General features: G+C 40.2%; 1 protein-coding gene across 1 annotated transcript in view; it reads left to right on the plus strand.

The window, feature by feature from the left end:
• The first annotated feature begins 4,059 nt into the window (after positions 1-4,059).
• sptlc3 (serine palmitoyltransferase long chain base subunit 3) overlaps positions 4,060-27,339 on the plus strand; it is a 96,782-nt gene continuing 73,502 nt past the window's right edge. The window contains exon 1 of the mRNA XM_008115103.3: positions 4,060-4,769. Within this exon, the coding sequence (XP_008113310.3) occupies positions 4,527-4,769 (243 nt within the window). The 5' untranslated portion in view covers positions 4,060-4,526. The remainder of the gene's footprint in view (positions 4,770-27,339) is intronic.

Consider the following 27,339-nt stretch of genomic DNA (forward strand, 5'->3'; position numbering starts at 1 on the left):
AGGTGGGATTCGAACCTGGCAGCTTTCAGGTCAGCAACCCAACCTTCAAGTCACTTAGTCCACTACGCCATCTGGGGGCTCCATGATCTTTCCATAACAACAGTACTACCAGGAATTCTCACATACAGTAACAAGATCAACATCAGCCCTCCCAGCAAAGAAACAAAGTTCAGACAATTTTTTTCCTTTACTCCTTTACTTTACAAAAAAAAAAGTGTTGAATCTGGATTCGGAAACTGGATTATAGGGCAATGTAGATGGAGCCCATGAGTCTACTGCAGTTATGGGCAAACTTCAGCCCTCCAGGTGTTTTGGCCTTCAACTCCCGGGAATCCCAGCCAGCTAATGGCTGTTAGGAACTGTGGGAGTTCAAGTCCAAAACACCTGGAGGGCCAAAGTTGGCTCATGCCTGATCTACTGGATAACTTTGAATTTAAAGAGCAACGGTACAGGTATGGGTTCAAAATGGCATGAAGAACATGAGGGAGGGGTTCACTATATCAATGTACTTCTTCATCTGCATCAAAATGCAAATTCAGGGATTCATCTGAGTTCTTATTTCATGCAATGCCTTGCATATAGGCAGTTCCTAGAACTGGAAGAATGTTGAGCATGGTCTGGATTTGTGTATATTGTTCCTGGTACATCAAGCAATAGGTGAGCAGACACATGTTACCTTTCTCCAACACATTTCCTTAGATGATTTGGACAAGGAAGCATTGCTAGGAGTGGAGATGGCAACGTTTCTCTTTACTCCAACATTTTCTTCTACTTTGGGATATATAGCTCCAAAATCAGATGGTTTGTAGGCCTTATATACATTATCTATAGGTTGAAATACGGTATGCAATGGAAGGATACATATAAACACAGATATAGTAAATGTTTTGCCCCCAAAACTCCACCAAACTTTTATAGCATATGCCTGTCATCTGAAGATCAAAGAAAATGGCTGTAAGATAGGCTGAGAAGCCAAATTGGTGGCACGTGGTACTTTTTTCATGTAAGGAACGACTTGAGAAACTGCAAGTTGCTTCTGGTGTGAGATAATTGCAAAGATGTTGCCCAGAGGATGCCTGGATGTTTTTGATATTTTTACCATCCTTGTGGGAGGCTTCGCTCATGTCCCCGCATGGAGCTGGAACTGATAGAGGGAGCTCATCCGCGCTCTCCCCAGGTTGGATTTCAACCAGCAACCTTCAGGTCAGCAACCCAGCCTTCAAGTCATCAGTCTTGACGACACAAGGGTTTAACCCACTGCGCCACCACGGGCTTCGGCACATGGTATTGAGAATAGGTGACCAAAACCATCAATTCAGTTGACGTTACTGCCAATATTTCTAAAGATTAAGGCCCTTTCTACACTGCCATATAATCTAGATTATCAAATCAGATAATCCACATCATCTCCTTTGAACTGGATTATATGAGACTACACTGCCATATAATCCAGTTCAAAGCAGATAATCTCGATTTTATTTGGCAGAGACCTTACTCTGATACCATATAGAAGTCTTATAGAAAAAAGTTGATTCCCTGGCCGCTTCTACACTGCCAAATAATCCAGATTGTCAATGTAGATAATCCGCATGAATTATATGAGGCCCATTCAACACTGCCATATAAAATCCAGATGATTTGCTTTGAACTGGATTATATGGCAGTGTAAATTCATATTATCCAGTTAAAAGGAGATTATATGGATTATCTGATTTGATAGGAGCCCCTGGTGGTGCAGTGGATTAAACCCTTGTGCCAGCAGGACTGCTGAGCGAAAGGTCAGCAGTTTGAATCCAGGGAGTGGGGTGTGCTCCTGTCTATCAGCTCCAGCTTCCCATGTGGGGACATGAGAGAAGCCTCCCACAAGATGGTAAAACATCATTCAAGCGTCCCCAGAGCAATGTCTTTGCAGACAGCCAATTCTCTCACACCAGAAGCGACTTGCAGTTTCTCAAGTTTTTCTCATGAAAAAATGTCTGATTTGATCATCTCGATCAGAATTTCTCAAACTGTGCTCCTCCAGATATTTTTAACTTCCGCTCCTACAATTCCTAACAGCTGTTAAACTAGCTTTCGTACCAAAAAAACAAAAAACAAAAAACTAGCTGTGATTTCTGGGAGCTGAAGTACAAAACATCTGGAGAAGCAGTTTGAGAAACACTGATCTGGATTATATGGCAGTGCACATCCAGCCCTAAAGCGATGTTCTCTTTAGAAATCTCTAGTATGACCAGAGGATGCCAACCACAGACTTACAGGCCCCATCTACACTGCCATGTAAACTCCAGATTATCTGCTTTGAATTGGATTATATCACAGTGAAGATCTAGCTGCAGTGGATGGCCTGCATCTACACTGCCCTATATCTCAGGATCTGATTCCGGATTATCTGCTTTGAACTGGATTATATGAGGCTGGATCTAAATTGCCCTATATCCCAGGATCTGATCCCAGATGGTTTTGAACTGGATTATATGAGTCTAACCTGCAAGATAATTTGGGATAATCAGATAATTTCGGATCAGATCCTAGGAGTTAGGGCAGTGTAGATCCAGCCTCATATAATCCAGTTCAAATCTGGAATCGGATTCTAGGATCAAGAGCAGACCCAGCCCTAGAGATTATTTGAGTAAACAAATCCACAAATGATCAAATCTGCAAACATAACTGCAAATGGGGAGGGATTACTGTAATGGGCCATGTGCATCCTTGGATTTCAGTATCCACCTATGTATCCTGGGACCAAACCCCAGCAACTACGGACAAGGCCTCTGCGGCCTACAGGGTGACTGAGCCCTGCTTCGCTTGAGCCACGTTCCAAGGGCCTCAGAGCTCAGCCTCACAAAAGAGCCGCTGCCTCTGGCCTATAAACCTACCCATTTCCTTGCCTTCTTCTGAAAAAGTGGATTTGGATATGGCAGGGCATATCTTCTACACTGCTGTGATGTGTAGATTATCTACCTTGATGTTCTGGGTTTATATGGCTGTGTGGAAGGGCCCTCATATAATCAGTTCAAAGCAATCTCAATCTGCTTTAATAATTTGGATATGACATTGTACAAGGGGCCTTAGAGGCTAAGGGCCCTTCGGCACAGCTATACAACCCAGAATATCAAGAATCCACAATACAATAGAGTTTCACTTATCCAACATAAACGGGCCAGCAGAACGTTGGATAAGCAAATATGTTGGATAATAAGGAGAGATTAAGGAAAAGCCTATTAAAAATCAAATTAGACTATGATTTTACAAATTAAGCACCAAAACATCATGTTATACCACAAATTTGACAGAAAAAGTAGTTCAATACGCAATAATGTTATGTTGTTATCACGATATATTGAAAACATAGACTACAAAAATGCACTGGATAATCCAGAACGTTGGATAAGTGAGACCCTACTGTATCTGCTTTGAAATGGATTATCTGAGGCCCCTTCCACACAGCTGTCTAAAATCCACTTTGAACTGGATTATATGGCAGTATGGACTCAGATAACCCCGTTCAAAGCAGATATTGTGCATTATCTGCCTTGTTATTCTGGATTATATGGTTGTGTGAAAGGGCCCTTAGTCCGCACTATCATATAATCCAATTCAAAATGGATTTTATAAAGCTGTGTGGAAGGGGCCTAACTACACTGCATAGGCCCATCTACACCGCTTTATATGGCAGTGTCGGGCCATAGACTTTAAGTCAACTTCCTCAGGGCCCTTCCACACAGCCATATAACCTAGAATATCAAGGCAGAAAATCCCACAATCTCTGTTTTGATCTGGATTATCTGAGTCCACACTGCCATATATTCCAGTTCAAAGGAGATATAGTGGGATTTTATTCAGCTGTGTGGAAAGGGCCTCTGTCTATTGAATCCTGTTCATTATGTGACATTTTATATGGCAGCGTAGAAGGGGCCTGAGGTGGCCCCTCTTGGACGCTGTCCTGTGGTAATAATCGCCAAAGAGCGGTGGCCCTTAAAAGCGGGGCCAACCCGCCCTACTTGTGAGAAGTGTGGCCACAAACGACAGGCCTTTGCATCTTCCCGCGCTTTTTAAAAAAGCCCTGGCGATAATCTTCCAAGCCCCTGACGCTGTTCAGGGCAGGTTGCTTGGGCCTGATGATCACGACTGCCGCTTAATTGCGCCGGGTTTGTGCTTTCATTCCACCCCCCTCCCTGCCCCCCAATTGCCGGGAGAGGAGGCTTGCACTCCTGTGATGCAATTTGTAACCGGTCTTCGCGGTGCGTTCCGCCGCCTCTCGGAGCTGCCCTTGGCCGGGGGCGTCGAGGGCGGCCGGGCCTCTCCTTAGGTCCCCGCCTTGCCAGGAGCTTCCCTTCTCCCTCCTCCTCCTCCTCCTCCTCAGGATCTAGCCCCGACGCGGATCCTCCAACGGGGTCCCAAGAAGCATGGTCTTGCGGACCCTTCTGCTCCTGGGTTGTTGAAGCCTCCTCCTCTCCTCCTCCTCCTCTTTGGGCTCAGATCTGCGCCGCGATAGCCCTCCTCGACGAGCCAGACGGACCAGTTGCATGCTGAAGGGAGGCTGCCTCCATCCATTCCTCGCCGCGCGGTCCCTTGCTTCCTTCCTTTCCCGGGGAACAGTGAGGAGGTCCCGGGCCCTCCTCCCGCTGAGGGCCGCCTTCGGAGCCATGGCTGCCAAGACGCCGAATGGCCTCGCCAATGGGCACCTGCCGCCCCGCCACAACGGGGGGCCCTGCCTCGCCAGGGACGCCCCCAGGAAGAACGGGTTCGTGGCCAAAGGCCAAAGCAAGGTAAGCCGGTCAACTTCCTTCCTTCCATCCATCCATCCATTCATTGCGTCGCTCTGGATGAGCGCGAGCCTCTCGCACCTGCCTCTCCCAGGGCCCTTCCACACAGCCCTGTGACCCAGAAGATCAAGGTAGAAAATCCCACAATATCTGATTTGAACTGGGATATATGGCAGTCTGGACTCAGATAACCAGGGCCCTTCCACACAGCCATATACCCCAGAATATCAAGGCAGAAAATCCTACAATATCTGCTATGAATTGGGATATATGGCAGTGTGGACTCAGATAACGCAGTTCAAAGCAGATATTGTGGGATTTCCTGCTCATTGCGTCGCTCTGGATGAGCGCGAGCCTCTCGCACCTGCCTCTCCCAGGGCCCTTCCACACAGCCCTGTGACCCAGAAGATCAAGGTAGAAAATCCCACAATATCTGATTTGAACTGGGATATATGGCAGTCTGGACTCAGATAACCAGGGCCCTTCCACACAGCCATATACCCCAGAATATCAAGGCAGAAAATCCTACAATATCTGCTATGAATTGGGATATATGGCAGTGTGGACTCAGATAACGCAGTTCAAAGCAGATATTGTGGGATTTCCTGCCTTGATCTTCTGGGTTATAGGGTTGTATGGAAGGGCCCCCACATCCCCCCCCCCTTCATGTTCATTGAAAGATAATGTCGTATATTGTTTATATTCTTATTTTTATTATTATTTAACACATGTAAAGCATCTTCCTCAAAATTATGGGCACCTAAGGGCCCTTCCACACAGTCATATAATCCAGAATATCAAGACAGAAAATCCCACAATATCTGCTTTGAACTGAATTATCTACCTTGATATCCTGGGTTATGACTGTGTTGAAGGGCCCCCAGAATATCAAGACAGAAAATCTCACAATATCTGCTTTGAACTGGACTATCTGAGTCCACACTGCCTTACATCCCAGTTCAAAGCAGATAATGTGGGATTTTATTCAGCTGTGTGGAAGGGACTTAAGTCCCCTCCTTGGCCCTTTTCCTCCGGGCCGTTCCACACAGCCAACTAACCCAGAATATCAAGCCGGAATAACCTATAATATCTTATTTGAACTGTGTTATCTGAGTCCACACTGCCATATATCCCAGTACAAAGCAGATAGTGCGGGATTTTATTCAGCTGTGTGGAAGGGGCCTCAGTTTCTCATCAATGATACATGGAGGTCCTGTAGTTTCCAAAATGGAGCCACTTTGTATGTGTGTTGCTCCCCCCACACTTCCTGCTCAGGCCTCCTCCACACAGCTGTATAAAATCCACATTGAACTGGATTATAGTTCTGGAATAATATTCTGGATTATATAGCTGTGTGTAAGGGCCCTCACAGTTTTCTGGCACATTAGACTATATATTGAGCCTTCTTCACTTGATCTTCCTCAAATTCAGATCCCTGTTGACTCTCAAACGCTTCCTGACATGCTATCTGTCAGTGAAACAGGCCATTGGACAACTTCTGGGAGTTGGAGGCCCAAACATCCAGAGGGCCACAAATCTGCCACTTCTGTTTTAGACTGATACCCCTTCTACACAGCTGAATAAAATCCCACATTATCTGCTTTGAACTGGGATATATGGCAATGAGGACTCAGATAGTCCAGTTCAAAGCAGATATTGTGGGTTATTCTTCCTTGATATTCTTGGTTACATGGCTGTGTGGAAGGGCCCCAATTCAGATTACTGGCCTACATCGCTTTTGTATTTACACCCATCGATCTTCAGCTGGTTGAATGGGTCTCCACCTAACCGCAAATGAGTCACAGCAGACAGTAGTGTGGGTTGAGTATTCCTTATCTCGAATCCTGGAAACATTCCAAAATTGCCCTTGTGGATGGCAAAGAAAATGATCACTTTGCTTTCTGCTGTTTCAATGGACGCAAACTTTCATGCACAAAATTATTGCACATATTGTCCCTAAAATTACCTTCAGGCTATGTGTATATGAAAGTGAAGTTAATGTTGAAACTTGGCTACCATCTTTAAGAGGGTCCCAAGAATTTTGGATAAGAGATAATCAACTTATTCAACTGGAAAAAAACTGTGGTACAAGAATTAAGAAGGAGATCACAGGGCCCTTCCAGACAGCCATATAACCCAGAATATCAAGGCAGATAATCCACAATACCTGCTTTGAACTGGGTTATCTGAGTCAACACTGCCATATAATCCAGTTCAATGTGGATTTTATACAGCTGTGTGGAAGGGACCTCAAAAGTTTGGGCTTAAGGTGAGCCCAAAGTTTGGAAAGTCTGAAAATATTGGTGTAGATTCTATCCTATCTTGAGCTATTCAGGAATTGAATTTGGGACAAAGCATGTGCTCTGCCACTGAGCTCTGTAGCCCTTTAGGGTCAAATGAAACTGGATTTTCACTTTTCATATGGTTATAACAGTTTGATAATAACACTTTAATTGTTATGGGTCCATCCTCAGGAATTGAAAGTTTGTGGATTTGGAGTTTGGTGAAGTAGCTAGAACTGTATGGGAAAGAACTCTGTTGTGATTGTTCAAAGAGTGTAGAAAAGAATTCATAGTGAGAAAGAATTCTAGGTGCCTCACTGAATTCCAGGTCTGCATAGGCTGGAGCCATGATAGTTAAAAGCGGGATGGAGCTACAACTCTTTAGTGTAGAATCCAAAACACACAAAATAGTGATACCTTTATTGGCCAAATAATCTGCACAAAACCCATTATGCGAGGTTTCACAGCTCCGCTGACTTCTTTATCAGACTCTAAATCAGAACTAGAAAGCAATAGAAATTGATTAACTACAACATTTTGAACACTGCTCTTGACTGAATGAATAAAAAATTTCATAAGTCAGTTCTGCTTTGTCAGATTCTATTTGTGTTTTCCGTTTTCTTAGGGGTTAAGTATTGTGTGGTGCTAAAACAGCTGTTGACTGAGTTGTGCAAACATGGGAAACGTTCCATACAAGAATTTCCTATCTTGAGTCTTCCTATCACAACTGGCATGCATTGCTAAACATTTAAGTAGTTCCATGCAGGACCTGACCCAAGGAGTGTATGTGGGTGGCACCTGCTTGCATGGTATGAAATGAGAGAATACTTGTGTAACCTACAGAAAGGGGCATGTCTGACTCCTCCAAGCTGGGAGGAACACCTCCCAAAGCATGAAGTTTAGTTCATCTTCCAAAAGTAGTTCCAAGGTGGATGATGGAGGAAAACTTGTGAGAGAAAAACACAGTGTAAAAGAGAAATAGCTCATAAAAATAACATTTACTACATTAGTATTTTATATGTGTTGTTATAAGTCATTAGAGTGTGCTTTTAATAGGAGTACTATTGTAAATGTTCCTATACCGAAGACTTGGATACTTTTCAAACAGTGTCATACACAAACTAAACTGCCTACCTGGAATATAAAAGAGATGCTCTCTTTGCCCCACTGAAACTACAAAACAGATGTGCATAAGATGGTCTCATTCTCTAAAAATATTTTGTTTCTTTAACTGTATCCAAAACATTCTCATAACTTGGAGGTTTGCCCCAGATTCAGACAATGGGTTGGTGCATCAATTCCTCAGACTTATTAAATTTGAGGATGTATGTAATTATAGTATGGTGATTAGAGCAGTGTGATTGGATGAAGTATTCATTAGCTGAAAGAAAGAATACTGTCACCGTTCTCTGAGAGGAAAGTGATCCTTGTTGAAAGTATGTTTGGAATTTCATTGGCTGTGCCACCCAGCTTCCTGGTCTCTTAGCTATGTAGCTCCGTCTGTGGTGGTGGATGAGTTTTGAAAGCACTGACTTACATAGTTTGGCCTTGGCAAGTACACAATTTTTGTGTTGTTTTTCCTCCTTCATTTCTCTCTAAGCCTACCCATTCAAAAGTGAATTTATAGAGTTTTTCAAAGTGATATCTCACCCGAGGTAAGCTGTAATGCTTGTAAGATAATGCAACTCCCTGTTGGGTCTGTTGGATATCCGGGGAGAAATTATGAATGGGAAATGACTGATTTGAATTTTGATGTGTTTGGATTTCTTTAGTTCTGTCCTTTTATTGTATCATGCACCTGTTATTCACTTGCTTTTTGTGCATTCTGTATGTTTTATTTTACAGGTAGTCCCTAACTCACAAACATCTGACTTAGGCCCTTTCTACACTGCCATATAAAACCCAGATTATCTGCTTTGAAACTGAATTATATGGCAGTGTAGACTCACATAATGCAGTTCAAAGCAGATAATGTGGATTATCCGCTTTGATAATCTGGATTATACTTTTTCTTTATCAAAAACATTGCATAAATAAATAAGTATAAAATCTGGATTATATGGCAGTGTAGAAGGAGCCCTAGAAACTATTCATAGTTAAGAATGGGGGTGAGACAGCAGGAAGTGAGAGGTATCTACCCCTAGGAAGGGAAATTCACTCCTGAAAGAGTTATTGGGGGAGGGGTCTCCACTGAAGCTTTGTCATCAATCCTTGTTTCCACAACAAGCCAAATTTTTCAAAATTCAGTTCTCACAGGGACAGAAAGTATAGTGAAATCTTTTGCAAAGGGGCACATACAGGAAAACATAGGCGTGTTAGCTATGTAAGTGCTCTCTCTCACACACACACACACAGCTGAAGTTGCACTGAAAAAATGTACCTGTTCCGGCTTACATACAAGTTCAACTTAAGAACAAACCTGCATAAACTTTCTTGTTTGTAACCTGGGGACTACCTGTATATGAAAAATGGAGACTTGTATGGATAAGGACATTCCATACCATTGAGGCATCACTGTTGGTTATGAAAGGGTCCCCATGTGTGGCTTCGTGTAAAAAAATGCTTTAAAGAAAACCTGAATTTCAGTGCTGGTAGTTCTGTTACAGGGCATTTTTCACATTAAATATAGCTATCAAAATTTTAGTGGTTTGGTATTGCCAGTTCCAACATATGAAGCAGCTTTTTATGAAACCAAGTTATTTTAGCTGTCTGTCCAGTACTGTGTATTCTGCTCTGACTGGCACCAGTCCTTCAATGGTCTCACATAGGGCCCTTCCACACAGTCATATAACCCAGAATATCAAGCCATATAACCCACAATATCTACTCTGGATTGGATTATCTGTCCACATTACCATATAATCCAGTTCAATGTGGATTTTATACAGCTATGTGGAAGGGGCCATAAAAGGCTTTCGGGTTAAGCAGCCTTCTGGTCCTATTAACACAGCAAGGAATTCCTTTCGGGTCTGCCCTCCTCCAAATACATCTCACCCAGGATCTTAGGTTTATGTTCCAGATCTGCCAGAATACTAAATAAAATTTGGGTTATGGGTGATGTCTCTCAACATCTTGTTGAAATACATTCTTGTTTTCATTGCATTAATAATGGCTAGAACTTAATTTAAGGGTTTCGTCTACATGAAGAAGTATTTCCCAACAAATACAGTGGGTCAGCCATTTCTGCAAAGGGCCATTTTTAACCCCCCACAAATATAAAAAACACATGACAATCCATGGTTTCTAGAAATTGGAGATCCAGATCCTGCGGGTCTGGAGGGCCCAGTGTACAGTAGTCTGCTGTGGATTTGGAGTTTGCTAAATTGCTTTACCAAATTCCATTGTGCTAAAAAGCAGAGCAAGTAAAGGCTACTAATAGTTTAAGTAGATACCTCGTAGTGTTTATCACTAATGCCACAGCCAATGGCTTTAAATTGCTGAACTTCTTCATTGTTTTTAAATGTCAGCTGAAAACTTCTTCATTTCCCAAATGTTTTTGGAATTTTAGTTTGATCATTTATAATCTTGTATGTTTTGATCAGTTTGCTTTTTAGTATAGTGTAAGATTTTTTTGCAAATTATTTAGATTATGTATTTTGTAATTATATTGTACACTTTTGTGATTTGTTATTCCTCCTTTCCTTGGTGTGTGCCTGCATACACGCATATGTTTTAGATTTTACACTTTTGCCAGAACCCACAGTTTTCCTGTTACAATTGCAGTAAAGCCAGATTGAATAATCCAGTGTTTCATCAATTTTTACATTGTAATTTATCATCAGAGATGGCAGTGTACATGAAACTTGATAATGAAGCCTCAGTCATGAATTGGTCACAATTTGACCCAAAGTCAACTCTTTTAGTTCCAGCTGGTTTTTTAGATATTTGATTGCAAAATTTATTATTTCAAATGAAACAGGCTGTTACCTATCATATATCAGAAATAAATATTCAAGAAAGCTGCTGGCAAAGATTTTATTGGATGATTCTGACACAACTGTTTCTCTTAGTGTACTTATGCTGGAGGTCAGAGGCCACTGCTTCCTCTCTTTTTTACCAGCTGCACAGTTGTAGACATGGAGCAGCAAGGTAGAGAGTCCTTTGGAAGTGGAGGCAGGGTTTGCCAAGGTAGTCGGTCTGGCTGCTACTTTCATCTGGGAAAAGCTGTTGTTTAGAGAGGTATCAACTTCCTTATATTGTACCTGAGAAAAGTGTATTTTACAGTTCTGAAAAACTCTGAATAAAGATGCAGTGTAACTGCTTATTATTGCTTTATAGTCCTAAACTGCTAAATAATTTCAAGAGAAAAATGTAATCCTCAAATATATTGCAGTGTAAGGTAAAGGTAAAGGTTTCCCCCTGACATTAAGTCTAGTCGGGTCCAACTGAGGGTTGATGCTCATCTTCATTTCTAAGCCAAAGAGCTGGCGTTGACTGTAGACACCTCCAAGGTCATGTGGCCGGCATGACTGCATGGAGCGCCATTATCTTTCCTCTGGAGCGGTACCTCTTGATCTACTCACATTTGAATGTTTTCGAACTGCTAGGTTGACAAATGCTGGGGCTAACAGCGAGAGTTCAACCCGCTCCCTGGATTTGAACCACTGACCTTTTGGTCAGCAAGTTCAGCAGCTCAGTGGTTTAACCCGCTGCCCCACCAGGGGCTCCATATTGCAGTGTATATTCATTAAAATTACCTGATATTTTTCAGAAAACAATGTTTCTTTGTCAAGGGCAAACCAATATATTTATACCCTATGGTACATCCATTTAGAAAGACCTTTCTAAGTAATGATCATAATGATAATAATCATAATCATACATAGGGATTTTTCATCATTTTGTCCCTGACAAAGCAATATTGTCTTCTCCAATGCTTTGGGCAATTATATATATAATTACGTGTATAAACATCCGACTTACATACAAACAACTCATTGTTACAAATGGGGGTGAGACAACAGAAACTGAGAGAAATCTACCCTTCAGAAGGTAAGTTCACTCCTGGAAGAGTTTTCATGGGGAAAAGCTATCTCCCCTGAAACTTTATCATCAATCCTTGTTTCCACAACAAGCCAAGTTTCAAGTACTGTATCACAGGGACAGAAAGTGAGGTGAAATCTTCTGAACTGGGGCACAGACAGCAAAACAAACACCACAGGGATGTTAACCCTTCCTCATGCTATCCAAAACGTAAAAATACATATTTTTGGCTGGAGTTACACTTTTAAAATATACCTTTTCTGGCTTACAAGCAAATTCAACTTAAGAACAAACCTACAGAACCTATCTTGTTTGTAACTTGGGGACTGCCTGTATTTTGTTTTCAGTTCTTTTCTTCTTTTTGTTTTCTTATTCCTTTGAAAAATACAGCTACTCCATATCAATTCCTCCTTCATAAATGCATTTGTTGGTTTCTATGCCTTATTATTTATGTGTAGCATCAGCTGCCATTGTGCGCCATTTAACATGACTGTCCTTGAAAACTACCTTGAGTCCTTGCCACCTTAATTTATTTTCTATGGAATGGTCTTAAAAACAAACAAAACAGAATCATTCTAGAAATGAATGTCTGTTATTTTTCCCTTCTTTGATCATCAAAACTAAGTCTAACCCGGCTGTTCATATAATAAAAATGTGTACTCCCTATGGTATATTTAATTGCTTTATTGGACTGCAAACACTTGAAAGAGTATCCAGTCTTTTCCAGATATGCATCTTAATCGAAGCAAAAGGCATTTGCAGAAAGAGTGAAAAGACAGCTTTTTCTAACCAGAGCACAAAAAGCTGACCTGGTAAACTGGGCTTTAAACCAGGATTACTCTAGAAAGCCTACTAGCTGGACCTGAAGGCGGTAGTCGTCTCTACACTGTGTGCTACCCAGTAAATATTATGCAAAAGTGTTCTTGTTTCTGTTTAACCATCATTTCTGCAACCTGATAATATACTTATCCATCATAAATTTTCATAATTCCTCCTTGGTGGACATTAGTCCTTCATGAGTTCTGTGATACAATAATTACCTTGAATCTGTTGTCAGTCAATTCCCTTGAACTACATTTCTAGTCCTTGTACTGGTGTTACAAGAAAGACAAATTAATCTCTTAAGTTGAGATGTAATTTTTAAAATTCTCATAATATATGCATCTTACTTGGTTATTTTTTTTCCTACTGAAAGCCCCAGATGCTTCAGGTTAGGATGAGAATTTTCATATAATTGAACTGCATCCATAGCCTGTGTAGCCAATGGTGAAAAATACTATGATTTGCAGTCCAACAGTATTTGTCCACAATTGCTTCAGCCTCTTGTCATGGGGAGATGTTCCAATCCCTCTATTGTCATGATTTTGTCTTTCATTGTTTATTTCAGCTCTGTACTTGCATTTTTGAGAAACTTTATATATTATTCTAAATATAATGACACTGTAGATTTGTATAAGGCTGGAGTTGGAAGCCTTCTGCCCTCCAAATGCCGCACTACTATTCTTATAATACCTCACTATTAGCAAGACTAGCTAGAGCAGTGGTTCTCAACCTGTGGGTCCCCAGGTGTTTTGGCCAGCTGGTAGGATTTCTGGGAGTTGAAGGCCAAAACATCTGGGGTGTTTGAACCACAGGTTAATAACCACTGAGCTAGAGGCTGATGAGTATTGGAGTTCAGCAGTGTCTAAAGGTCCATAAGTTCCCCATCTCTGGTATAAAGCATGAAAATTAGATGTTTATTTTTTGATCTTCACCATGAAATTTGCTTATGCTCCCATGTTGAGCTGCTCTTTCACACCTATTATCTTTCTTGAGGATTGTTGTGTGTCTTACAACATAACTTACAGTGGGCATGTTCAAAGCTGGCAAAAATTCTCTTGCGTTATAATTACAGGTGGAGCTTGCTCTCAGGTGATGTAATTTGTGTTTAGGGCTTGGCAAAACTAAAAGAAAGAGTAGATATTTATGTAGGTGATGAGACAACTGCAGTTGTTCAGAAAATTCTTCAGATTCAGAAAACTACAGGGGAAAAATAACCTTCAGTACCACAATCAGTTTAATCCTAAAGTGCTGTACAAACTACAGAAGGATGTTGTCAGCTAGAGACTGACTTGTTGCTTTATATACGACGAGACAAACCAGTAGTCTTATTTGGTCTTCCATCTCTCCATATACCAAGCCTTTTCCATATGTCACCTAGGACCTCATCAGACAGGCGGGGGGGGGGGGGGGAGACGACGTTACTCTGTTCCCTCCCATCTTTGCCAGTATTCAGATATGTCGAAGAGATAAGCAAACACTATAAAGGTTCAAAACATAAAAAGAGGTATGTACATTAGAGTATCATGCAAAGGCCACAGAAATAGTCAGGCCTTTTTGAGTACAGAGCTATCTTCTTTCTATGTCAAAAAGATAAGCAAATACTATAAAGGTTCAAAACATAAAATGCAATATGTAATTTAGACATCATGTACATACAATATTCACCTGAGAGTTAACAACAATTATGAAAATAACAATTACAGTCAACTGTTGTAATACACAGTAGTATCTTCCAGACTGTAATGTTTAAAGGAAACTGTAATCATCAAGGCTTAAATGTGGACTATAGTCAAAACATATCAAGTAGTCTCCACTATTTAAACAGTTTCTGAAGACTCCAATTTGATGTGGCAACCAACATAGTATAAACACATTCAATCTTTGCAAAATAATATTTGTTAATATATCTTAAGACTTCACAGGTATTGAAATGCTTATTCTAGAAGAAAAACCTTGACCAAAAGTTCTTTTGATTCTTTGAGATCCTGTGTTGATGACATCAAGTGTATACAATATCTCTTGAAATTACAGTCTATTGGAAGTAAGGACAGTTTATCAAGAATAAGATTGGGAAGACAGTCTTCGAGCTCCGTTTCCATGCACTTAGGAAACAGAGTGCCATGGAGTCCCACTAGAAGTGCCCTTAAATTGTCTGATGGCCTCTGTGGGAGTCCCTTGAGGCTCTGTTTCCTGGGTTCGCAGAAACGGAGCCCGAAGACCATCTGATGAGGTCCCTAAATACCCTTAGATTAGTGTTACACCAGGGCAGATTTTGGTGCACACAAATAAATGCATACTAAATAATTATTTACTTTTCCCTCAGGACTTGGGAACAGTTTTGTCTGGAAACTGAAATTATTTAAGAGAGCAAGCCAAATGTAAATACTCTATTCCCTCTCTCCTATCCCCTTTGTGCCATTTGTGCCCTTCTAATTGTCTTACTTCATTCATTTTTCTCCTGTGTGTGTGAGCACATATAAAAACACCCAGCTTTCCAGAAAAGTCGGTACTCTAGTAACACAATTGTTGCTTGTGACCTTGTTGGCATTGCACAGGACTACATAAAAACATCACACACTATAGCAAGAGAACATTTTCCCTCTGGCAATCATAAGTCACACTACTTGTCTGCTGAACTGCATGTTCCAATCTCTTCCTACCCTGACCCTCCCAGAATTAGTCAGTGCTGAATATGTGCACCATCACCTCCCCACCAATTGCAGCAAAGTTTGCTGCTCAGGTGTTTACAGCAGAACCCTTACAGTTCTCCAATGCAATATCGTCAGTTATTTCAGCTGGTGCCTATTTTAGACCACACTGTAGTGGACTGCAATTACAGAAAAAGGAAGATGGGAGAGAAGAGATGTTGCAACCAGAGTTGTCAAAGTACATGAATGGTGCGTGGGGTGTGTCTCAAACTCAGATTCAGGTGGGTGGCAGAAGCCTTCATCGTGCTGTATTCTTTAGATACAATTCAAAGGACAAACCTCTCTGGAAGATCTCCCCTCTTCATGTTCATTCTGGGAAGTCAACATATCGGTCATGTAGTATGAATACATACATCAACCTGCAGAGCCTGGATGTACCTCTGAAGTACTGTTCAGTACTGAGAAATGTAAGGAAGGAAGAGGAACAGATCAGGCCCATGTTCCCTCTTCCAAGGCTTTTTTGAGCTCTCAGCTGAGAATGGTACCATTACTGACTTCACAGAATATGCTGATGAGGTTTAGTGTAACGTGAAATGAAGTTTACTTCCCTATAGGCCATTCATCAGACAACATTAAATTTTGTTTGGTTATTAAGACCAACACAATTTCTGTGTTAAAATTGGAACTTCTTTACCTATCTTCATAGCAATGTAGAAGTGACCAAGGTCATATACACTTTCTAATTTCTGCTATGATTAAGAACAATCAGTCTAAATAATATAGAGGCTTGGTCTTACAATATGGTATGCCACTACAGAAAAAATGCCTGCAGAGAAAAATTCAATTCAAAATGGCAGAAGTAGCTCAACTGCAAGTATACAAGAACAGGACACCTTATGGATTTGTCTCAGGACCCCCCTTAAGCAATATTGCATGCTTAGTTAATGGGCTTGGTGGGCAATGGTAGTGCATACGTTTGTCAGTAGCAAATACCATGTGTGGTCTGTTACTACAGCTATAGTGTCTGTTTTCACATAACTCATCTGCTATACCCTCTAGTTGATTCTTTATAACAGTTGGACTTAATTTTACCCCTTCTTCTCTCTACATTTCTTTTCCCTGGAAAAGAATGCTTATAAGTTATAAGCATATGGGCAAGGACTTCTGTATTATTCGCTTTATAAGGTAAGAGCTTTTTTGTGAGCTTTTTTGGCTAGATAACAGGTTTGAATACTAGACAGGCAGAATGCCCATTCTCAAAACCAGAAGTGAACTTTCAGCCAATCTGAGGTGTTTTGTTTGTTTGTATCTCAAACTGTGCTCCAGATGTTTTGGAGCTCCCAGAGATTCCAGCTAGCTTACCAGCTGTTAGGAATTGTGAGAGCTGAAGTCCAAAACATCTGGAGGAGCACACTTTGAGAAACTCTGGGCTAGAGTGATAGGCCTTTTCCTCAGCTTGAGTTTCTTTAAATCCTTAAAGAGGCCCTATAGAAAAGCTGTAAAGGGTAGAGAAAGCATAACCCCAAAATGTGTGCATCTGGTGTTAGGCGATGGCAGTGTCTTTATTGATAAGGACAGTTCTTCTGGGGAACATGAATGCTTTCTCTCTTTCAGACCTAGAGAAGAAACCAGGAGAGGGATTAAAAGAAACCTTCATGACCTCTAAACCTCACCTTTTCTTCTCTACAGTCAGTTCTGCTAGAGTATATGTCCCCTACCTTTTAGGGAATCTCTTTATCTTGGTCCTAGGAAAGGGAATGCTGGTGCGCTGTTTAGGAAATCTAGTAACCTTAGGAGCAAATTATGTTCTGTGTCTATTCAGAGACCAATTACCAATTAAGCTGTGTCTGCTTTTATTTCTGTTACTGCATCCTATCTGTACCCCTTAACTTGTTCTGGGCAGGGCTTGATTGGATCAGGCTCTCCAGAATATTATTATTATTATTACTACTATTACTACTACCCAGGGCTATAGCGGGGGGGGGGGGGTGTAGGAGTTCAACCCCCCCCCCCCAAAATCAGTTTTTTTCACTTTCTCAAGAATTTTAACTGGTTAACCAAATCCCCATGAGTGTCCACTGTCTTGAGTGTCCACTGAAGTTTATTGATAGAGCCTGATTTCTAGATTATTTTGCATTATGGAAATACTCTTCATGCTTCGCTAAAAAAAAGTCGGCGTCGGCGTCCCCCCACCCCACCCCCACGGAAAGATTTTTCTGTCTATGGCCCTGCTACTACCCCACTCTATCTCTCTAAAAAGAGACCCAAAGTGACTTAACAATAAAAGCAATACCATATATAACTTAAAATCTAAAAACTTTAAAATTGAATTAAACATAGAAATATTAAAATGCATAGTTAAAGCAATAAAACCATTAAATATATTAAAATACATAAAACTTTATGCAGAATTCCTAAATTGGATCCTTCCTTTGCTATCTCTCGTTGGCAGATGAGGTTTTCTTTTTCCAGCAGGCCTTTGGGTATCAGCTTTCAACAGGATATTGATTTGTTTTTATTTCTTGTTTTTTCATGGGTGTATTTTTCAATTGGCTTTAGAACTACTGATATTCGTATTTAAACTGTATTTCTATGATATGCTTTTATCTGTACAGTGGAACCTCAACTTAAGAGCATCTCAACTTAAGAGTGTTTGAGTTAAGAGTCACCACCTTACTTTTGCTTTGACATATGAGCAAAATTTTGAGTTAAGAACTAGTGCCAATGGAAGCACTTGAGCGAGAGTACAGGGCTTTAGAATTTCAAGGGAGCAGCAGTTCTTCCTTGCCTCAAGCTCTTGTCCGCTTTGGGAAATTGCTGTCTGCTTTGCTATTGTCCGCTTTGAGGTATTTTGGATTAGTTGATTTTGTGTGGTTTTTATTCCTGGTGTGTTTGGCTTCATAGAGAGGGGGGGAGCAAGAGGGAAAGGGAGGTTGAAATGGGTACAGTATGAATAAAACAATGCTTCTTCCTCTTGATTGTGCTTTGTGCTTCCTTGCCACAACTTTGTGCTGCTACCATTGTGCCACAGCTTTGTACTTCTACCATTTTAAAGTTGATCTTTCTTTTTATTTTTCTATGCGAATGTGCATTTATACATTATTTGTTATTTATAAAGTACATTTTTTATTTTAAAACACATAACAAAAAAACTGGATTTGGGGGGCCGGAACAGATGAATAGCATTTCAATGCATTTCAGTTGAAAAATTCACTTTGAGATAAGAATTATTTGAGTTAAGAGCTCGGTCATAGAATAAACGAAATCTTAACTCAAGATATCCCTGTATCTGTTTGAACCATTGTAAGCCACCTAGAATCACAATGCTGGGAAAGCTGAGATAAAAATGAACTACAGTAGACTCTCGCTTATCCAAGCTAAACGGGCCGGCAGAAGCTTCGATAAGCGAATATCTTGGATAATAAGGAGGGATTAAGGAAAAGCCTATTAAACATCAAATTAGGTTATGATTTTACAAATTAAGCACCAAAACATCATGTTATACAACAAATTTGACAGAAAAAGTAGTTCAATAGGCAGTAATGTTATGTTGTAATTACTGTATTTACGAATTTAGCACCAAAATATCACGATATATTGAAAACATTGACTACAAAAATGGCTTGGATTATCCAGAGGTTTGGATAAGCGAGGCTTGGATAAGTGAGACTCTACTGTAAATATGTAAATATATACTGCCTCCTAGCCCTTCCAAGTTGCATATCCATAGCCTAAGGAATACAGTGGTTCAACAAAACAATAACAGTGATGAGCAATGAGGACTCTAGGGAACTGGACACAGACTGTGGGCAGCATTTGCCTACGCCTAGTCTGGATGAAAGGCTCAGTAATCAGATTGGGGACAGGGGATGTTGTAAGCGATATTAGGTTTTCCTCTTGCTGATATGTCTCTGTTGTGAGCAAAGAAATTCAAGGAATAGGTGTTGAGGCCTGTAAAGTCTCTGAGGATGAGGAGGGGGACTTTTTGGTGGAGTCTGAGGAATTTACTTCTGAGCATGTTACTTCTGTGAGAGAAAACGAAAGTGGTCCTCATTATGATGTGGAGCTGTTTCGGATAGACCTGGTGTAGGGAAACAAAAAGCGGTTCTGATGAGAATCTGCCGGGATTGACTCTGAAAGGAATGTGGAGGAGACAGGAGCGCTGTCTATAACGCAACCATTACAGTTACGAAGAGGTCGTACGAAGCAGAGACAAATTTGTTGTTCTCAGAGACTGAAACATAAGCAAAGGGAACCCAGGTGTGAGAAAGTGTGATGTCATGGGTAGGAATTAGAATTCTTAAACATTTTGAGATAATGTTCGTTGGGAGATCAACATTGGATGTTCATAGGTCAAGTCACCTGTCTTGGGAGCTCCAAGTTAGGAATTCTGGTTTTTGGTAATGTATCTTGTTTTCCTGTTTAAGATCAAGGCCTCTTTATTGGATAACAATTCTTGGTTCAAGTTTCCAAGCCTTAGAATTATAATTATTCACAAGTCTTCAAGCCTTTGGATCTAGTTTTGCTTTAAGTGTTGAAACCCCTGGATTACAGTTTCTTGTTTTTACCTGTTGGGATTTTGGATTCATATTCACAGTTGGTCACTGCTATTGGTTACACTCAAGAATATCAGGCTTATGGATATAACTTTAAAAATGCTTTTACAGTCTGGCTTTTAGTGTACCTTTGTGATTGCTTAGTCTGTTGATTTTGAAATGACTTTTGGATTATTGTCTGCTTAATTTTGAAACTGTCATTTTATTATATACTCATTTCTTAATAAGCTTATTACTTACTAGCTTTGCCCAGCCACTCATTGCTGTGGCTTATGGGAATCATTTGTTCGCCAGGTGGAATATCAGTGAATAGCCTTGCAGCCTCAAAGCCTAGCTGTTTTCTGGAGTAGCTGGAGTAGCACCTTCAATCAAAGAGCCGCTTTGAAGCCTGGCTCCTTCCTTTGTAGGGGAATCCTTGTTTGGCCAGATGGAATTGCACTGAATAGTCTTGCAGCTTAAAAGCCTGGCTGCTTTCTACATAAGGCATTCTTTCTACGCCTGGTTGTATGGGACAAAGTAGTCTCGTGACTTCAGAGCTTTTCTATCTAGAGGAAATCTTGGTTGGCCAGGTTGAATAGCACTCAATAGCCTTGCTGCTTGAGAGCCTGGCCGCTTTCTACCTTGCAGAATCCTTGGTTGGCCAGGTTGAATAGCAATTAATAGTCTCAGTATGGCAAGTATGAATGCTGCAATTAGCCACTTTGATTAGCATTTAATGGTCTTGCAGCTTCAAAGCCTGTTTGCTTCCTGCCTGGGAGAATCCTTTGTTGGGAAGTGTTAGCTGGCCCCGATCGTTTCCTTTCTGGAATTCCCAATTTCCCTGCTTTCAGAGTGTTGCTCTTTATTTATTGTCCTGGTTAGAGATTATATTGTTCTGTATTATTATACCACAGTAAATATTTTATATTACAGTAGAGTCTCACTTATCCAACATTCATTTATCCAATGTTCTGGATTATCCAATGCAGTCAGCCTTTTAATAGTCAGTGTTTTTATAGTCAATGTTTTCAATACATTGTGATGTTTTGGTGCTAAATTCGTAAATACAGTAATTACTACATAGCATCACCACGCATTGAACTATTTGCTCTGTTAAATTTGTTGTATAACATGTTTTGGTGCTTAATTTGTAAAATCATAACGTAATTTGACATTAATCCCTTCTTATTATCCAACATATTCAATTATTCAACGTTCTGCCGGGGTGTTTATGTTGGATAAGTGAGACTCTAATGTATATTTATAATCTTATATTATCTGCTTAGAACTGGATTATATGAGGCTTCTTCTACACAGCTGTATAAAATGCACACTGAAGTGGATTATATGGCAGTGTGGACTCAAGATAATCCAGTTCAAAGCAGATAATATAAGATTATAAATGGGTAATATAGCTGTGTGGAAGGGCCTTGAGTCTACACTGCCATATAATCCAGTTCAAATCAGATAATCTGTATTTTATAGGCAGCGTGGAAGTGGCCTGAATGAAGAGGCCCTGGGCGACATTAAATGGCTGAATGGGTTGCTAGGAGACAAAGTGGGTGGAGCTTAGCCTTCTAACTGGCAGCAATTGGAAAGAAACAGTTATTCCTCTCCCTCTAATCAGGACTTTATTTTTCTTGGGGGGGTTTTGGTGTAAAAACACAATCCGGATGACCATGTCTCTTGTGACCAAATTTGGTGTGTTTTGGTTGTGTACTTTTGTTGTTTAAGTTAAGGGAAAAACTATCAGAACATTTATATATATATAGATTGTTCAACTGTGTGGTGTTTGGGTGAAAAGGAGTCATGCAGGCGGATGGGATGTAACAATAGGCCTATCTCACACCAAGCCTCTACTGACAAAACCACCCAGAATAAAACAAAATTCACTTGGAATACAGGTAGATGCTTTCTAGGAAGACAGAAGAGTCCTAATTCTAGCCCAGCACTGTTGACATTAAATGGCAGATGAAACTCCCCAGAGCTATACATTTTGGGTTTTTCCCAGCCTTACCTGAAAGTACTCCTGAAGACTGGACCTGAACAAAGCCATGTGACCTGTTCCTGAGCTAAAGGATGTCTTCCTCTTGGTTGTGAAGACATTATGGAGAGAATAGATAGGCCGGGCTGTGGCACAGGCTGGATAGCAGCCAGCTGCAACAAATTACTCATGAGTTTGAGGCCAGCCCGTGCCTGCGTCTGCCTCTGTCTTGTAACGAAGTATGAGTTTTGTATTCATGTTTGTTGTGTTTAACTATGTGCTTGTGGTTTGGTTGGGTAGGTGTAAGATGGCAGCCATTTAGTGGCTCTCCTCTGAGGCAGTTGCCATGGAGATGTGGACAGAGCCATCTGCCGAGGGGAGGAGAAGTGAAGAGGTTTTTAAAAGTGAAGCCTCAATCTGTGCTCTGATGAGGCACAGGGAAGATTGATTCCAGGTTGATGGGATCAAGAAGACTCAATTGTTCATTTTGAGTCGGTTTCAAATAAATTTGGTGACTTATTTAATGTAGTCTGTGTCCTGGAAAGGCACAGAGAATCTGTGATAGTATATCACAGGGGTGACTGTGGTTTGAAGTCACTGGATAGACCAAGTTTCAGGCTTTAGGAACCAATCCCAGCTGGACTCACAGAGATCCATTGAAGTAACAGTTTAAAAGGAGCAGAGGAAGAAGTTTTAACTATTTTAAGTAAAAAAAAAAAAACTTTAGAGAGTTTGATTCATCTCATTCTAGTATTGTAACTGTTAATAAGAATACCTCTAAGTGAAACATCTTTTGTAACCACCAAGCTTGTGCCTGAATAAACTTGATATTGTTCTTTTTACATCAAAGCCTCTGTCGTCTATAGACTCCCTCAGCACGATTGCGCTACCATTTTAACACCGAATAAAGTAAAATGCTTCCTCTGAGCTATTGGGTGGTTGAGCACTTTTATAATCTAAAGGTGTCTCTCCACACAGTGGTGGCTGCATTTCCACTAATCGGTGGCAGTTATCTTTTATTATTTGGGACATCTATTCGTTATTAATTGGGTCTTCTACTCTACCCTCTTTTACAAATTGGTGGCAGCGGTGGGATAAAAAGATTCCCCCCTGCCTGAAGGAGCCTTAGACGTTCATAGTCCTTTACAGTCTCTGTTCTATGTTATGGCATTGAATGTTTGCCTTATATGTGTGCAATGTGATCCGCCCTGAGTCCCCTTCGGGGTGAGAAGGGCGGAATATAAATACTGTAAATAAATAATAAATAAATAATAGATATGTTCAACTCTACAAGACTTGTCCATTTCTGTTATTCATATTATAACTTAACATTTATTCTTGCATGAAGAACAAGTTATCATCTCATCCTTTCTAGAAAACCCCAGAATGTAGAGATCAGAATGACTAGGAAGGTGGGCAGACTTAAGGTGTGTGTGTTTTTAGAGAGAAGAACCAGAATTTCAAAGTCCACCCAGGAAGACTGGAAACAAATCATTGACTGGTGGAGGACACAGAGGCACGTATACCAAGTACATACACTTTCAGAATAAGCTCAAAAATACATTTTCAGAAGTGTGTTCAATGTATTTTGTCAAACTGACCTCCCCCATCTGTAATTGTGTTTCTTTTTATTCTCCTAATTTGATCGCTGGGGAGAATGAATTTTTGTTTCTTTTGCTGTTGCTTCTCCACTTGCTTCATAAACTAGCTGTCAGAAATCTGCACAGAAATACCACAGCTTAGTTAGACTCATCACAGGAAAACACCCTGATTTCCATTCCACCCACTTGTTGCAGGTGATCAGCACCTGTGCAAAGAGAGGTTACAGGAAGATTGGTGTTGGGTTGGGAGGAGTATGAAAAGAGAGCTAACCTCTTACCAAGGTTGTTGAGGATAAGAGGCAAAGACAGCATGAGGAAGAATGAAAAGAACAAGAGGAAGTCCCTCCTGGCTAATGACAACAAGAGGAAGGGTGTGTCCAGCTGAGTGTGTGTGTTGGGCAGGTTCACACAATCTGGGACATTCCCCTTTTCTGTCCATTGGAAAGTTGCAACACCACGATCTCTCCCAGCACACTCACCTCTCCTCTCAGATGTCCTGTTGTTGGAAGATGCTTTTCCATGAGAAGAGCCACAAGGTCTGATTGCTGGTTTTGCATGCTAGAATTGAAGCTGTTCCGTCCTTTTGTTGAAGATGATAGGGACTTTTCTAGTACCTAATGATTTCTCATTCCCTCTCCTCCCAGTGACATGTGCTAACTACACATTTTCTATGTAATTAGATGACTTGTTAGTGATTGTCAGGTACTAACTCAAAGCAGCCAGAAGTTGCTTATACAGTAGAGTCTCACTTAACCAAGATAAATGGGCCGGCAGAACACTGGATAAGCGAAAATCTTGGATAATAAGGAGGAATTAAGGAAAAAACCTATTAAACATAAAATTACATTATGATTTTACAAATTAAGCACCAAAACATCATGTTTTACAAGAAATTAACAGAAAAAAGCAGTTCAATACACAGTAATGTTATGTAGTAATTGCTGTATTTACTAATTTAGCACAAAAACATTGCAACATTTACAACAAAAACTAAAAGGCAGACTGCCTTGGATAAGTGAAGCTTGGATAAGTGAGACTCTACTGTACCAGAAATTTTAGGTGCTATAACTCATGCTTTCACTTACTATATATACTTGAGTATAAGCCTAGTTTTTCAGCCCTTTTTTAGGGCTGAAAAAGCTCCCCTTGGATTATACTAGAGTGAGGATCCTGGCCGGCCTCTATTTAGGTCAGCTTATACTTGAGTATATAGATATTCAGAGTTGGACAGACTTATCTTATTAAAGTCTTATTATTATCTTAAATTACAGTTTTATATAAATATTCAAAAACGTTTAACCTACTGATGCCTCAAATAATGCCATTTTTTTGGTATCTATTTTTATTTTTGAAATTGACTGGTAGCTGCTGCATTTCTCACCCTCGTCTTATACTCGAGTCAATAAGTTTTCCCAGTTTTAGTGGTAAAATTAGGTGCCTCGGCTTATATTTGGGTCGGCTTATACTCAAGTATATACCGTACGTTGTAGGTAATGTTCCTGTGAATTCCTTTGGATATTAATAAGCTGGTGGATAGATATCTGGAGTTAGTGTTAAATCCCAAGGGAAATATTTTTGAGGTCTTATGGAGACGACTCTTAAAATGGGGGCTTACATCCATGTGTGTGTATACATTTGGAATGGACATGGTTTACAAAATAGACGATTTCCTATTTCTCACGTTTACCTCCCAGATTTGTTCTGGAAAATTGGTCTTCCATGATAGATCTGGAATAGAAGAAGCAAGGGAGGTCCTATTGCATTAATGGGATGTTGAATATAACCAAAGTCGTTTTTAAATAGGTGTTGATGATTTTGTAGCTTTTCTTATAAATGAGTGACTCTGCTAAATGATGGTGGTAACTTCCTACAAAATATTACATATTTAATTTATATCAGAAAATCCTGCTATGTGTGATTCATACCACTGTAGAATATACAAAAAGATTGATTTACTCGTGCCGTAAAATTCTCAAGGATAAATATTTGGACAGTTTGCTTGAGAATGCTCTCTAATCAAAGAACCTTTGAGAATTGCTCTTTAACGCTTGTTAAATATGTTTTAAATAATTGCGCTATTCATTAATGTGTTTCTTCATTCCAACTTAATAAAATGAAGTGAGGAAAAGATAACAAAAGAAACATCAATATGTAGCGGAATGGAATTCTGCTGCGACTAACGATAAAAATTAATAGAGTAATTGATTGTTTAGCTAAAAAAAGTGTTTATTCTGAAGTTGGCATTGGAGCAGTAATATATTATGTCTTGCCGTCTTGCCTGTCACTTTTTCAACTCAAAGTAGCTAAAACTATCAAATGCTTTTAGGCAATTGTCTCAATATATACCACATTATCTCATTTTGTGGTGAATTAACAGGAGGCAAGAGAATTATGTCAGTAATTGGTACTTGTGTTCATTTAAAACTTCAGGCGTTGGATTTCAGTTAATTCATTTCTTTAAACCGGGGTGGAAGTTGTGTGGCCTACTAGATGCTGTTGAACTGCAACTCCCAGCAATCCAAGACAGCATGGTTAGTGGTAAGAACTGGAAGTTGCAGTCCAACAACTTTTGGAGAGACATACATTCCCTACTCTTGTTTTAGAATTTGAAGAATTATTATGCTAGTGTACTAGTAATACTAGGTTTCATATCTAAGCATAATTTCAAAATTGCATTTAATATTTTAATGACAAGTTGAGGCCATGCATGGATGATCTCAATATTCTAGATATTTTTGTCACTGTACAGTTGTATAGTAGTCTTAAAAGATTTGTTCATCTTGCAACATGTTACTATATCCTGTATTACAACATTACTACCAAGAGTGTCTTTCCAGCTTAGCTTGATATTATAATAGAGGTGATTGGTTCATGTGTTGTAGTAATCTCAAGGCTGAGCCACTTCACTGCACAGTCTCAGAGTAGTATTAGGAAACTGAACACTCTGGAATGCAGGGTGAAAGCTGTTAGTATGTACCAATTCAAAAGCAATACACTTGTTGGCCAGTGAACTACGTATCAATATATTGTACCTCTGGCCAACTGTAAAGTGTGTTCTCACTACAAAACTGCCCAGAACTTGTTAAGAGTACTCACGTCTTAGTACCTTACCAATGGGAGAAAGGATGCCAGGTGGGTCTGAAGATAAAGCACACATAAACGTATTGATAGAGAATGGCGTATGTCAAGAGATCCAGGCAAACCCACCTGCTGACCAATGTGTCTCATCGCATCTGTGCTAAGGAAACCATGGAATGGCAGGATGTGGAGTTGCACATGGTTCCCCTTCTACCTCGGAGCAAAGCAAATCCAACAACTCACAAGCTAGGTACATTTCTAATATTCTTTACCCAAGTAACTCATGATGATGTTCTTCCCAAGGGCAAACGTGTCAGTGCCTTCTGAATTATTCACAGTGCTCCAGAACTCCAGAAACCATAATGAGAGCTTTTTGTAAAAACTAGGCCTGGAAATGTTTCCATTGCTCAGAATAATGTTATCACTAAATAATGTTGCTTAGCATATGCAGTTTACATATTACCGTATATCCAAATACTTTCAAAGTTTTATGTGGAAACTATTTTTGAGCTGTAGTAATAATCTATACATATATATAAAAGAGTGATGGCATCAGGGCAGCGGATAAAACAACAAAACTACAGGCCCCCCAACCTCAAATTTGATAACACAACCCATCATTCACGGCTCTAGGTTGATA

The sequence above is a fragment of the Anolis carolinensis genome, chromosome 1 (genome assembly GCF_035594765.1).
Source record: "Anolis carolinensis isolate JA03-04 chromosome 1, rAnoCar3.1.pri, whole genome shotgun sequence".
In the NCBI taxonomy this organism is placed as follows: domain Eukaryota; kingdom Metazoa; phylum Chordata; class Lepidosauria; order Squamata; family Dactyloidae; genus Anolis; species Anolis carolinensis.